At 41.6% G+C, this 12475-nt stretch overlaps 1 protein-coding gene across 3 annotated transcripts in view; it reads right to left on the reverse strand.

The window, feature by feature from the left end:
• Window positions 1-12475, reverse strand: part of hip1rb (huntingtin interacting protein 1 related b) — a 115662-nt gene that overhangs the window by 11790 nt on the left and 91397 nt on the right. For all 3 annotated transcript variants that reach the window (XM_034170364.1, XM_034170362.1, XM_034170363.1), the window contains 6 exons: window positions 11825-11926; window positions 8797-8991; window positions 2725-2872; window positions 1347-1433; window positions 1130-1237; window positions 865-1001 (listed from right to left, as the gene is read on the reverse strand). In XM_034170364.1, the coding sequence (XP_034026255.1) occupies window positions 865-1001; window positions 1130-1237; window positions 1347-1433; window positions 2725-2872; window positions 8797-8991; window positions 11825-11926 (777 nt within the window). The remainder of the gene's footprint in view (window positions 1-864; window positions 1002-1129; window positions 1238-1346; window positions 1434-2724; window positions 2873-8796; window positions 8992-11824; window positions 11927-12475) is intronic.

Below are 12475 nucleotides of genomic sequence, written 5' to 3' on the forward strand. Positions count from 1 at the left end.
TCATTATTTGTTACAAATGGGAAGCAAAGAGGGCTCGTATTTCACCAAGATCTAAAAGCAGTCAGCTGTAATTTACGCTGGAAACATGCCATGAGTTTTACAAAAAACATCTATAAGCTTCTAACAGTATTTGTGTTGATGCACGACACCAAGAGCCTTGAATAGCAAATGACATTTTAATTTTCAACACTTTCTGCCACTTTTAGCCTAACTACAAGAGAGACAGGCAAGTGTTGAAAGCTTAAAGGGGTCGTGTTATGCAACAGGTAACTAGGCGTCTCATTCATATCTCAGGGAAATAAAATGTGATCTTTGCCTGAGGTCCTTGTGTCCCCAGTCACCATCGCAGTTGGCCTAGACCTTGTTTGCTGCAAATTTGATGAAGTCTAAAATCCTTGGAAAGTTGTTGAGTGCAGTTGTCATTACACAGACACTAGCTTTGGCTCTGTGACTTTCAATTATTTGGTCACGTTCACTCCTAAAACTTGACAGACCTTCAAGGGATGCACCCCTGCTGCAAATTTGGTAAACTTGTCTCAGATCTATGAAATGTTATAGGGAGTACAGTGTTTCAAGACGGTTGCACGGACAGACAGCATTTTCATGTCCCTCCCTCAAATGATGGAGGACCCAGAAATGTCAGAGTGATCATCCTAAAAATCTAATTTTCAAGTCTCAAATAAATAACTCATGTCTGTGCTTGCTGCTTTAAATGTATAGGAGTTGTTGCTTGCCTTACATCACCTGCCCTACCCCCACTGATTTTAACTGTAAAATGTAATTAGTTATGCTTGCATTGCACAAGATGGTCCCTTTAAAAGTGAAGTGTGGAAATAAATATATACAAACAAAACATTGTCTCACTTGGCCCAAATGCAGGATCTTTTGAACAATTATGCGAACAGAGGCTGGGTCTGCCCTCTGGAGGGTATTCTTGGACTTCAGGTCCTTCAAGAACTGCAGACTCTGAGTGGCACAGCCTCGGCAGTTCTCTGTCAGCCCTGTAGGATTGAAATGAGCAACATGTAGTCATCATGCTGCGATGTTTGGTGTTCAACTCACTTCAGAAATGCTGCTTCTGAAGAGCTAAATATGAAAATGTGCTGGTCCAAACTGAGAACTTTCTCACGGTCTGCATGGTCAGTGGGTGCCATGTGTGCAGTGGCGCTGCCATTGACAATTGTATCCGCAGCCAAGTGGGAGAACTGGGTCAGAGCTCGCGACAGCCCTCCAGCATCTGTTTCCAAGATTGGCAAAATGAGAAAACACTGCGCTACATCAAGTCTAACAAGCCAACAAGGTATTGTCATAACAGAGAAATGTGGAATCAGAAAGAGTAGACTTACCGCTCTGGTTGCTCAGATAGTCAACATGGCCCTTTTTCACTTTGTCGATGGAGCCCAGTGTGGCTTCTGCACGACTTATAAGGTAATCTGTGTGTTGAGGACAAACGCTATTAAAATTGAGCATTGTTATAATTGTATGAATAAGTATTCAGTGTGTGGAACATAGTTATATTATTATCACTTTACCGAGGCGTTGCTGGGCCGGTATCGTAGAATTACGTCAACGCTACCTGGCTATACCCGCCCGCTGTGCGTAAACAAATGACGTCATAGCGCGCAGCCCAAGAACTGTCCGCAGAGAGGGGGGGAAAAAAAAAAAAAAAAAAAAAACTGTCCGCAGAGGAAAAGATGAAAAGGCGAGAAGTGTGTTTAGGTCCCAATATGAATATTCCGGATGATTTTCTCATAGATAGTATGACAATGAACAGCAGCTAAAGCAGCCAGCTTGATGAGGGCACACTGCTGAATTTGGAGAGCAGGGCGCGCCAGCCGACACGACAAAAGTTATTGTGAGCCAACTTTTTATGCACGCGTTACGTGTTGTGTATCTCAGTAAAAAGTGATAATAATGCAAATAACATGCATTTGTCATGCAGTATGTATTTTCTGAGTCCCTCCGTTCATGCCCAGTTGTCCCTCCGTTCACGCCCAGTCGCCCAAAATGACAGATATTCAGAAATGACAGAATATCTGTCATTTTGGGCGACTGGGCGTGAATGTCAGGCCTCTGAAAATACATACCGCCCTCCAAAAGCATGTTATTGTATTAGTATGTAATTGTTTTTAATCATTGAAAGTGGTCTCACACACACAACACAAAAAAAAACTGTTGTGTACCCAGTGGGCTTCTGAACACAACAGGTTGGCTCAACTGAATACAAGAAATCACAAGCGAAGGATAAGTGCCACTTTCAAAAAATACATTGGTGGCACAACTGGTTTGTTTCCCATGGTGAGATTTTTTTTGTTTTTGTTTGTTTCAATCGTGTATTGTTGTGAGCCGATGGCAATGGCACAGATATGCATTTCATACAGTGTGCAAATACAAGTAAAAAAAAAAAATAACAGTCTAGCTGTGCAATACAAAATCTATCAAACATATAACCTTTTGGTGCATTATGTACACAGTCATCGTGTACGGAAGCCCACTGTGTACAAGATGGTTGTATATATAGCCTCGGCATTAATCATTGTGCTTATATAATTGGTATTCTTAAGTCACGTATGCCAGAACAACAGAAACAGATTTTAAAGGTTTTTCAAAACACTGTTTTGAGTAAGATTTTATGCTATGGCTTTTATTCTGTTGTGATACAGGAGTAATGTGTGTGTGTGTGTGTGTGTGGGGGGGGGGGGGGGGGGGGGGGGGGGTGTTGACCTGGGGAGCTGGTGCAGCGTATATGGAGAGGATCGTCAAGTTTAGCCACAGCGTCTTGGATAATGTTCTCAGCCTCTGTGACGGTTCCCTGCAGCAGGGCAAACTGCTCTTCCAGAAGTTTCTGCCTCAGTTGCTCCTCTTGATTTGCCTACAAATATACACACGCACAAACACACAAAAGCAGAGGATGTGGAAACGGCAGAATTTTGACATGCACAAATCAGAATCACATAAAATCACCAGTTGTTTGGGACTGTACTCTGTAGGTAACACTTCTGTAGTGTAATAATGTTATCTGTACGTTCATCCGTCAGGGGGGGACAACATAATTGTACCTGAATGCAAATTAGCAACCGCCCACCAAATCAGTCAGTTACACACAAACCAGGTTGTGACAAATGTCATCATGCACCGAGGTGAGGTCCCTTCAAATCTGACCAGTCACGGCTTGAAATAAGTCTTCCTTTATCTTCCAAAATCATTACTACCTCTTGATTATACTTTATACAAGCTCTTAAGCCCCAATCTATTGCATCTTCAACCCCAATCAAAAGTCTACTTTTGGCATTTTTAGGATAGTTTTCTTTTATTATGGTAACGACCATTATCTACATTACTTTTAGTAGGTTTCCCTGTTAGCATGGCAAGCGCTTACATAACCTACACTAAAAAAAACACCAATTGCTTATAATTAAAAATACACACACACACACACACACACACACCTTGATTTTGTCTAAAGCAAACTAACAAGTTTGCAGTTCACAGGGCTGTGAAATGAAAATTGTGAAATCCGAGGAAAATTTGCAGGGGGTCTGGGGGGGTACAGCTCCCCAGGAGCCGGGGTCTAGGGCCCTGTGGGGCCCCAGAATTAAATTTTTATCTAATTATACTTTTTCAGCATCTCCTGGAAGAACAAATCTCAAAATTAGTGGATATTTAAATGATCCTATATTCAACCTTTTATTTGACCTGTCAATGATGATGCTGAAATAACAGAATATGATGTGGAAGTAGGACCTGGAATGATTTTCCTTTTAATTGTAAACCAAATTATGCATTAACTCAGGACAATTAGTCTACATGAAATTTATGAAGACTGAACAGACAACCACAGCTAAAGCTTGTAGAGTATTTGGAAAATCATGGTAAAATATCAATAACATACCTTATAGTAGTAAAAAGTCACTTATATTCTTGTGTAAATTCATGCAGCATAAATCCATTCAAAGCCACAATGTCTTTTTTAAAATGAAAGTCTAGATTAGTGAAAAAAGTCACATAATCTTGTCTAAAATCCTGTTTGTACAGCAGAATGTTTATTTTCTAGGGAGAGAAAAATTCTTAACGTGTTTTCCTGAAAGGGCACAGTTCACTTTTCCCGTTTAATTTATCTTTCAGGTGTGTTGATGAAGCCAGCGATAATTCCACGGATTCTTGTCCTTATAAGACTTTTTCAAACAGTCTTTCTCACCATCTTCTCCCTGTCCGTCGTCGGTCCGTGACACAAACATGCTGCACAAATCTTCTTTTAAAAACTTGAAAGCTCTAAAAGTTTGGGATATCCACATGCTAAGTTTAGCTCAAGCGTCGCACAGGAGCCACACAGTGTCGCCGCAGCAACCAACCAGTCCTGCTTTGTTGTAACAGCTACGCTCTGAGTGGCATTTTTCCTCCGCGAAACTCTGCGGATCCGAGGAAACTGATTTGTATCTGTAACACACAGATCAGTGTCCGCAGACTCATAAAACTTACACGATGTCGTAAAAAAAGAGAACACTTTGCCATAAGCATTTTAAAAACTCAGTGATCTTCACGATTAAAGAGTACATCACTAACACCCCACCCCTCTACCCATGATGAAATCGGTGGAATCCCGTGGATCCGCGGAGTTTTCACAGCCCTGAGTTCAAAGATCACAATTTATGCAGCAATTTTCAGCAGACCAGACCATGTTTATGATGGTGGGAGGAAGCCCAAGGAAATACAGTGAGGAAAATAAGTATTTGAACGCCCTGCAGTTTTGCAAGTTCTCCCACTTAGAAATCATGGAGGGATCTGAAATTTTCATCTTAGGTGCATGTCCACTGTGAGAGACAATCTAAAAAAACAAACAAACAAACAAAAAAAACGGGAATCACAATGTATGATTTTTTAATAATTTATTTGTATGTTACTGCTTCAAATAAGTATTTGAACACCTACCAACCAGCAAGAATTCTGGCTCACACAGACCTTTTTTCTTTTAAGAAGCCCTCTTATTCTGCACTCTTTACCTGTATTAATTGCACCTGTTTGAACTTATTTGTATAAAAGACACCTGTTCACACAATCAATCACACTCCAACCTGTCCACCATAGCCAAGACCAAAGAGCTGTCTAAGGACACCAGGGACAAAACTGTAGCACAAGGCTGGGATGGACTGGAAGACAACTGTTATGATTATTTATTAGAAAGTGGAAGAAACACAAGATGACTGTCAATCTCCCTCGGTCTGGGATTCCATGCAAGATCTCACTTTGTGGGGTAAGGATGATTCTGAGAAAGCTCAGCACTACACAGGAGGACCTGGTGAATGACCTGAAGAGAGCTGGGACCACAGTCAAAGATTACATTAGTAACACATGATGCTGTCATGGTTTAAAATCCTGCAGGGCAGCAAGGTCCCCCTGCTCAAGCTAGCACGTCCAGCCCCGTTTGAAGTTCACCAGTAACCATCTAGATGATCCAGAGGAGGCATGGGAGAAAGTCATGTGGTCAGATGAGCCCAAAATAGAGCTTTTTGGAATCAACTCCACTTACCATGTTAAGAGGATGAGAACAACCCCAAGAAAACCATCCCAACCGTGAAGGATGGGGGTGGAAACATCATACTCTGGGGGTGCTCTTCTGCAAAGGGGACAGGACGACCGCACTGTATTGAAGAGAGGATGGATGGGGTCATGTATTGCGAGATTTTGGCAAACAACCTCCTTCCCTCAGTAAGAGCATTGAAGATGGGCCATGGCTGGGTCTTCCAGCATGACAATGACCCCAAACACACAGCCAGGGTAACTAAGGAGGGGCTCTGTAAGAAGCATTTCAAGGTCCTGGAGTGGCCTGGCCAGTCTCCAGACCTGAACTCAATAGAAAGTCTTTGGAGGGAGCTGAAACTCCAAACCTGAAAGATCTAGAGAAGATCTGTATGGAGGAGTGGACCAAAATCTTCGCTACAGTGTGTGAAAACTTGGTCAAGAACTACAGGAAACGTTTGACCTCTAATTGCAAACAAAGACTACTGTACCAAATATTAACATTGATTTTCACGGGTGTTCAAATACTTATTTGCAGCAGTAACATACAAATAATTATAAATCATACATTGTGATTTCCGGATTTTTTTTTTTTTTAGATTATGTCTCTCACAGTGGACATGCACCTAAGAAGAAAATTTCAGACCCCTCCATGATTTCTAAGTGGGAGAAGTTGCAAAATCGCAGGGTGTTCAAATACTTATTTTCCTCATTGTATGAGAACAGGCAAACTCCACACACAAAGGACCAGTTGGAAAGTGATCCCAGGACCTTCTTGCTGTGAGGCAACAGTGCTAACCACTAATCCATTGTATTGAGGTTCTAAACTATTAACTGAAAGAAAATATTGTCTTGGTCAAACTAAAATCAAGAATACAAGTGAAGTTTGGTTCTTTTTAATTTACAAACATCTAATGGGGTACCATTAGCTCTGATTTGTTATTACTGATGTACAATCAATACACTGAATGTATTAAACATACAATTCAATATTTGCATTCATTACTGTAATTTACAAACTATAGAGCGCATCTGAATATTAGCTGCACCCACCAATTTTAAAAAAGAATAAAGAAATTGTACATAAATAAGCCATGGGTCTCCATGTTGTAACATAAGATATTTACACAGAAAGATTTTAGACAAAGATTTTTATATCTTTTAGTCAAATATGTACCATAAATGCTTTTTTCCCCCTGAAGTGTTACATGTAAATATTGACGTGCACATCATCCACAGCGCGCGTATGGTGTCTCTGCGCCACACGGAGAACTGAATAATTTTAACTGAGATTTCATCGCGTGCAGCCAGGATCAGATAGTCTGTTGTAACCAAGACGTTAATGATGCGCTGTGACTTTGACTTGTTGCGCCAAGCCAGAGAACCGGTGGGGAAGGGTGGGGGGAGAAGGCTCCGGTCGGCTAACTGATCTGACGGAGCAACTCGGGCGCAAAGTGCCGTAGAGGAACTTTTTTTTTCACTAAAACGAATGGGTAAGACGTTATATTTACACTGTGTGTGAATCTACACCGTATGAGGAACGCAGCTTTCAGAAAATCAACTGATAGTGTCAACTGATGTACGAGGTCTATTAGATAATAAACCGACCCTTTTATTTTTTTTACTATATGGATTTGAATGACGTGCGATTACACCAATCATGCTTGAACCCTCGTGCGCATGCGTGAGTTTTTTTCACGCGTGTCGGTGACATCATTTCCCTGTGGGCAGGCCTTGAGTGAGATGTGGTCCCGCCCTCTCGGCTGAATTCCTTTGTTTCACACGCTGCTCGAGACGGCGCGTGTTGCTTTATCAAAATTTTTTCTGGACCTGTGAGGAATATCCGAGTGGACACTATTCGAGAAATTAAGCTGGTTTTCGGTGAAAAGTTTAACGGCTGATGAGAGATTATGGGGTGTTTGTCGCTGTAAGGACTTCCCACGCAGCGGGACGTCGTGCAGCGCTTCCAGGCGCCGTCGTCGGCCTGTTTCGACCTGAAAACATCCTAATTTAAGGCTTAATTCACCCAGGACGTCGTGAGAGAACAGAGAAGATTCAGAAGAGGCCGGCATGAGGACTTTATGCGGACATTCCACTGTTTAAGGACATTTTGTAATGAAAGACGTGTGCGCAAATTTGCCGAGTCGTTTCCGTGACGACTCGGCAAATCTGTGTGCGCCGCGACAGGAAAAACACCTCCGTGTTGAAAACCATTTGTAAAATTCAGGCGGCTTTTGATGGCTTTCAACAAGTGAGTAACTGAGAAATTGTTTAACAGCTTGGGCATGTTCCAACTTGTCCGTTAAGGTTTCCAACGGAGGTGTTTTTCCTGTCGCGACCCCCCGCGGTTGGATCCGGCCCGAAATGCGACTCTGCCCGCACGTTCTTTCATTACAAAATGTCCGTTAACAATGGAATGTCCGAATAAACTCCTCATGCCGACTTCTTCTGAAAGTTCTCTTTTCTCTGACGACTTCCTGGGTCAACAGAGCCTGAAATGTGGAAGTTTTCAACTTGAAACGGCGAGACGCTGCTGCCTCAAAGCGCAGATCGCCGTCAGGCGCCGTGGGCCGTCCTTACTGCGACACTACCAGACCAAAATCTCTCATCAGCCGTTAAAATTTTACCGAAAACCAGCTGAATTTATCGAATGGTGTCCACTCAGTTGTGCCTTACAGTTTTGAAAAAAATTTGATCAAACAAAGCAGCAGTCTGAGCTATTCCTAAAGAATGAAAAAAATCAACGAGAGGGTGGGTGACTCCTCACTCAAAGACTGCCCACAGGCGAATGACGTAACCGACAGGCATGAAAAAAACTCTCGCATGCCCACGAGGGTTCAAGCATGTCTGATGTAATCACACATGATTCAAATCCATATGATTTTTGAAAAAAATAATAAGGTCGGATACTTTTCTAATAGACCTTGTATTTCAACACATATGTAGACATGGGTTATATTCATTTAACTATTACTTTGAATGAAAGTATTAATATAATTTGATTTCATGCATCGCAGATAAAACTAGTGATACCTTCATAATAAGTCCACTGACAGATTTAAATGTTGAGTCCATAAGTATTTCAGTAGTGACCATTTCTGTTTTGCCTCTATACACCACAAACGTAGAGTTGAGATGCACAATCAAGATGTGACTAAATTGCAGACTTTCAGCTGTAATTCAAGGTTCTGTTCACTTCTTGATATTCATCATTTTGGTACACTTGACTTTTGTCGAGTGGAATTGTATGGAATTGTAATTGTGGAACACTCGACTGACCTTCTCAAACAGTTTGCTCTGCAGTTCTTCCAACTCCTTGCTGCTCTTAAGTCGCTCCTGCTGGAGTGAAGACTGATGCACCTGTGCAGTCTGTCGCAGAGATGATAGTTCTGCCTCCTTCTCACTGACGGAATGCATCAGACGCTCCTTCTCTGCCTGCAGAGCGGTCATTGAGCTGTTCATTTCCTCCGATGTCTGGCAAAGAAAAAGAGTGGAGTGAGGCCAGCCAAAAAGGGCAGATGGCTGTGAATTTCAGAAGCCTACACTGAAATGGGAAACGCTTGATGTCTCCAGCCAAAGCGGACTAAGCGCTAGGGCTGTCACGATTAGGAATGTCTGGAGACGATTAATTGTCAGGCAAATAATTGCGATTGACGATTATATTGTCTATTTTTTTCTTTTTTCCCTTCTTTATATTCTACTATCGTAGTATAATTACACAACTCTGGAAGAACGTTTGGCTTCTGTGAGCGGAAAAACTGGGAATAGTGCAACATTTTTATTTCATCTTCATATTACATATAGTCCCAACGTTTTCTGATTTGTGGTTGTTTCTGTTGAATTTCTGAAATCACAGAACTGCTATAAAGAAAAGTGTGAACATTTTAATGTGTTTTAAAACTTTGTGGAGCAAACACCAAACTCTTATAAAGAAGGAAAAACACCTGGACATGTTCAGGAAAACTGATATAAACTTAACAGAACAATGCAGGCTGATTACACTCCCCATTTTTTTTTTGTATAAATAAATCAGAATAAAATAAGAGGCAACTCACTTTGAAATAATTAAAACATATCGCTGCAGCTTAATAACTTTGAAAAACAACAGAAATCAGCAGCTTGTATTTTTATTCTGACTCCAGTTCATTTTAGTGTGATGAAGTCATCCTTTTTTTTTTCCCCTCAGTCACGTTTTGTGCTTGAACACGACATTAAGCTTAAGATTGAACAAATACACACCTTTGGAAAATAAACAGCTGTTAAAGTTCAACTTTTTGTGATCTGTGCCTCTGAACAGCAGGGTTCGTTTTAAACTCGTGTGTGTAATTTTTGCTCAGTTCATTTATATATTCTCATTTTTAAGGATGTTTTAAGGATATTTGACCGTTTATTTCATCTCGTGATCTCATAAATTCAGTATACGACGCGCACACGGTGAACAGGTCGGTGCCGTCAGAACCACACGTGTAAAGTACAGAGAGTAAAGGCAGCCCAAAGGTTTTTTTTTTTTTTTTTTTTTTTTTTTTTTTTAAACGTGTTCACTCGGGTTAAAATCCTCTCTCTGCTCCGCGCTCGCTGTTTTAAGTGCACTGATGGTTCACAGCAGAACGTAACGTCTCGTGTCTCCGTTCAGGAATCTCCCTCCCTCACCTGCTCCCTCCCTCGCAGTCTGTAGTGAGTTGACTCCGCGCGCGCACACACACACACACCTTCGGTAAACTGCCCATTTTGAACGGCTTTGAATAAGACGGCCACTGTTTTAATCGTTTGTCTCATTCAAAATTTGAACATCCAAATGACGGCAGGACGGCTCGCTGCCTAAAACTATGAATTGAGAGAAAAAAACAAAGACGTAAATAAAATAAGTGACTCGTCAACTACTAAATTAGTTAATGATTTCAATCATCAACGTAGTCATGACTAGTCGATAGGGCTGTCACGATTAGGAATTTCTGGAGACGATTAATTGTCAAATAATTGCGATTGACAAATATATTGTCTATTTTTTTTTTCTTTTTTTCCCCCCTTCTTTATATTCTACTATCGTAGTATAATTACACAACTCTGGAAGAACGTTTGGCTTCTGTGAGTGGAGAAACTGGGAATGGTGCAATATTTTTATTTTTATCCTCATTTTACATACAGTCCCAACTTTTTCTGAATTGTGGTTGTTTCTGTTTCATTTCTGAAACTGTTTCTCCTCATCAGTCACGTTTTGTGCTTAAACACTGCATTAAGCCCATATTGAACAAATAAATACCTTTGGAAAGTAACAGCTGTTAAAGTTCAGAGTTCTCACCTGCTTTTTGTGATCTGTGCATCTGAACATCACCACAGCTTCTCCATGTCAGGGTTTTTTTTTTTTTGTGGCTCAGTTCATTCATATATTCTCATTTTTTAAAGATATCTGACCGTTTATTTCATCTCATGATCTCATAAATTCAGCATACGACGCGCACATGGTGTGAACAGGACGGTAACGGCAGAATCACGCCTTTAGAGAAAGTTCAGAGAGAAGTAAAGGCAGCTTCACGTTTTCGTTTTGTTAACATGTTCACTCGGGTTAAAATCCTCTCTGCTCCGCGCTCGCTGCGCACTGAACGTGTTGCGCCTGCATTCAGGAATCTCCCTCACCCACCCCCTCCCTCGCAGTCTGCAGCCTGTTAACTCCGCGCGCGCACACACACAGGCACAGACACACACACCGACAGCTCCGCATTTTAGACGGCTTTTGAAGAAGACGGCCACTGTTTTAATCGGCCGTCAGCCTCCTTGTTATTGTCCCGCCTTAAGACGAGAGCGAGGCTGCAGCACAATGACGTCAGATTCTGAGTCGTTTTATGCAACTTTGTGGATAAAATAAATAATTCACGGTAATCGCGAATATGAAAAATAATCGCGAATATGAAAAATAATCGCGATTGACGAATATTGTAATAATTGTGACAGCCCTACTAGTCGACTAGTCGTGGCAGCCCTACTTAAAACTGAAATGCATCTACAGCGGTGCGTGGCTTTGGAACCAGAACCTCCTCACGCTCCGTGTTATTATCCGAGCCTCGATCGCTAACCATCCGACCAAGACGAGATGAAAGAGTGAGAGGCAGCGTGCGGCTGCACGATGACGTCAGATTCTGAGTCGTTTTATGCAACTTTGTGGATAAAATAATTCACGGTAATCGCGATTATGAAAAATATTCGCGAATATGAAAAATAATCGCGATTGACGAATATTGTAAAAATTGTGACTGCCCTACTAAGCGCCAATAAATGGACAGTCATAATCACTTTGCTCGTGCACACTTACTTTCTCAGAGCTCTGCAGAGTAGACTTGATGTGCAACGCCTCTGCCATCTTCTCCTCGAGCTCTCTTCTCAGCTTCTCCATCTCAAACTTCTGTTCTTCCATCTACAGAGGAAACAACAGCATTCATTATAAATGCATTCATATAAACATCACAGTTAAAGCCACGGGCAAACCGCCAGGAGAGGCAAACCTGGTAAAAAATGTGCTGCTGTGCACCATAAGCAACACAGGGTGAGTATGGTACACATATACACTCAACAAAAATATAAACGCAACACTTTTGGTTTTGCTCCCATTTTGTATGAGATGAACTCAAAGATCTAAAACTTTTTCCACATACACAATATCACCATTTCCGTCAAAGAGCACTTCTTTGCTGAGATAATCCATCCCACCTCACAAGTGTGCCATATCAAGATGCTGATTAGACACCATGATTAGTGCACAGGTGTGCCTTAGACTGCCCACAATAAAAGGCCACTCTGAAAGGTGCAGTTTTAATCACAGCACAATGCCACAGATGTCGCAAGATTTGAGGGAGCGTGCAATTGGTATGCTGACAGCAGGAACGTCAACCAGAGCTGTTGCTCGTGTATTGAATGTTCATTTCTCTACCATAAGCCGTCTCCAAAGGCGTTTCAGAGAATTTGG

The sequence above is a fragment of the Thalassophryne amazonica genome, chromosome 5 (assembly GCF_902500255.1).
Source record: "Thalassophryne amazonica chromosome 5, fThaAma1.1, whole genome shotgun sequence".
NCBI lineage: Eukaryota > Metazoa > Chordata > Actinopteri > Batrachoidiformes > Batrachoididae > Thalassophryne > Thalassophryne amazonica.